This window comes from Cotesia glomerata, unplaced genomic scaffold (genome assembly GCF_020080835.1).
Source record: "Cotesia glomerata isolate CgM1 unplaced genomic scaffold, MPM_Cglom_v2.3 scaffold_1936, whole genome shotgun sequence".
In the NCBI taxonomy this organism is placed as follows: Eukaryota; Metazoa; Arthropoda; class Insecta; order Hymenoptera; family Braconidae; genus Cotesia; species Cotesia glomerata.
Genome location: NW_025402371.1, coordinates 1 through 2,224, shown reverse-complemented (window position 1 = coordinate 2,224; position 2,224 = coordinate 1). Strand labels below are relative to the sequence as shown.

At 37.4% G+C, this 2,224-nt stretch overlaps 1 protein-coding gene across 1 annotated transcript; it reads right to left on the bottom strand.

Annotated features, from left to right (window-relative positions):
• Positions 1–894: 894 nt before the first annotated feature.
• LOC123274046 (tyrosine-protein phosphatase non-receptor type 9-like) lies at positions 895–1,928 on the bottom strand (the record flags this gene model as incomplete). Its single annotated transcript, XM_044741545.1, has 1 exon — positions 895–1,928. A coding segment is annotated over one exon (1,034 nt), but the record flags the coding sequence as incomplete, so codon positions are not given.
• Between the last annotated feature and the right edge of the window lie 296 nt (positions 1,929–2,224).

Here is a 2,224-nt window from a genome sequence, read left to right as displayed (position 1 = left end):
ACAAGTACGAATTAATAATTAGATCACTCTATATGGGAAAACAGTTCTGAGTAAACATGTATTCGTACATTTCGCATATTTCTCAGGAGTTTTAATTGTGAGGACTTATTGAAATTTGTGAAACAAAGTGTCTTGAGGAAATTGTCGCGGAAGAACACAAGGCAATTTTTTGCAAGCCAGCGGGTGGAACGTTTCGAGAATGCCAGAAGGTCGAAAACACACATCTGAACAGAATCAAGCACCCAAACTGTTTCGACCACTCCAGAGTGATCCTTCCTACGGAGAAGAAACGCGGAGATTACATAAATGCGAATTATGTTGACGGGTACAACCACGCGAGGAAGTTTATATGCATGCAAGCTCCGATGAATATCGCGGTATAATAAAACTGGGATTATTTCTTTAGCATCTACAGTGGCCCAAATTCGGGAACAAAGACACAATTCTCTCTCTAATTTTGGCTATTATCTTTTCTGTTATAGAGTTTTAGCAAATTATGTCAATTTACTTCGCCCGGCAAAGGATAATAATTTACAAAAACCCACTACTAATCATATTGTGTCTTTAATTAAAAATTTTTCTGTTTCAAAATTCTTCAATTTTAAAAATAATTAATAATAGAATTATTTTAAATCTTAACTTAATTTAAGTAATTGGGGAAATACATACGCTTTAATTTTAGTTATTTTATAAGTTGTATAATAGATTAAATCACATACGTATTGTACATATGTTTTATTTAATTGTCAAGGAAAATTATTTTAGAATTACTTATAGTACCTATTTTCCTCATCACGTTTTGAAACAATACGTTCAAACAATACTTGTAGAATACTGTATAAATAATATAGAATAAAAGTTTTAAATTAACTCACTTAATTGTTTCTTTGAAAATTAACTACCCGAGCTTTTAAGTCCTTTGATCAACTCGACAAGTCTTTTAGCTTCTTCTAGAATCACATATTTCAGCACTAAGTAGCAAAACGCGTACTGTTCCGGAAGATAAACACTAGAATGCCTTTGGCTCCTAATTTTGAGAACTATTTCACCAACTGAAACTTCCTTTTCCTTGTAAAGTTGTTCTATTGCGTTGTCTATCGCACAAAAAGTTCCGGCCCAGCCGGTTCCGGTGGAACAGTTAACCACAATAGGCCCCGGGGTCAGAGAACTATCTCCAGCTTGCTTTATCAATCTGGACTGTTCTTTGTTGACATTATTTCGTAGCTCCACAAACTCTTCCATGCCAGTGGGGATTCTGTTGTCGGGCCAGTCAGTGAACCAAAAATTGGTAATCTCCCGTGAAGTGTCCGTAATCTTATTAGTGATCTTCACTCGGGTTCTAGTGAAACTTAATTCTTCTCTGATATCGAGGATTTCAGCGAGAAAACTTCCAAAGGTCGTTTCAGAGCCCTTGGGAGTCGTCCAAAGGTAGTAGCTCTTCTTGTGATCTCTGTCTATATCCGTCAGCGACACAATAACCTGTGATTGCTGTTCCCAAATCAGCTTGAAGAAAGACTCCCAAGTATCTTCTAACGGCGTTTGTGCGCAGATGTACTTGCTGATTTCTTTGAATCCATCAACGTAGTTCGCGTGGATGTAAGTCTCTGCATTTCCTTCCGACGCTACCTCTTGTCGTGAAGGGTCCCAATCCCCCACGTCAAAATTTAAGTTTTCCCGCGCGTTTATAATCACGCGCGAATGATCCCAACACGGAATGTTGCTGAATCTATTCTTTTTCAAGTTTTCTTTTCTCAAAGACTGAGAAGTTGTGCCTCTCAAAGGAATATCCATCACTTCGGCGTGTTCTTGAAGGACGAGACTGCAGAACTTCGGGTGATTTGTCATCTCCAGCAGCTCTGAGGCACTCAGAGTTTTTAAGTACGAGTCTCTCATCTTAGAAACGGTGAATATTAATATAAAATTAAGCACTGACCGTTACGGCTATTTTATTACGAATGAACATGTATTTATTTATCCTCTCTTTATATAATGAGCTTTTAATGCTTTTGAAGAATACTTCTTTATCCAACTTTACCGGGAAGATCGACGTCAACAATCGGCAAAGTTGGAGGAAAAACCACAATATCGTCTTACTTCACGTCATAATTCTCATGAACTTGTTATGATTCCCATGCAGGACAATTGTTACTTTGCCGGGGAGCAAACAATAACAAACTCAGTTATTATTTGAGTAAATACTTACGGACCCTTTCCATTAATGGAC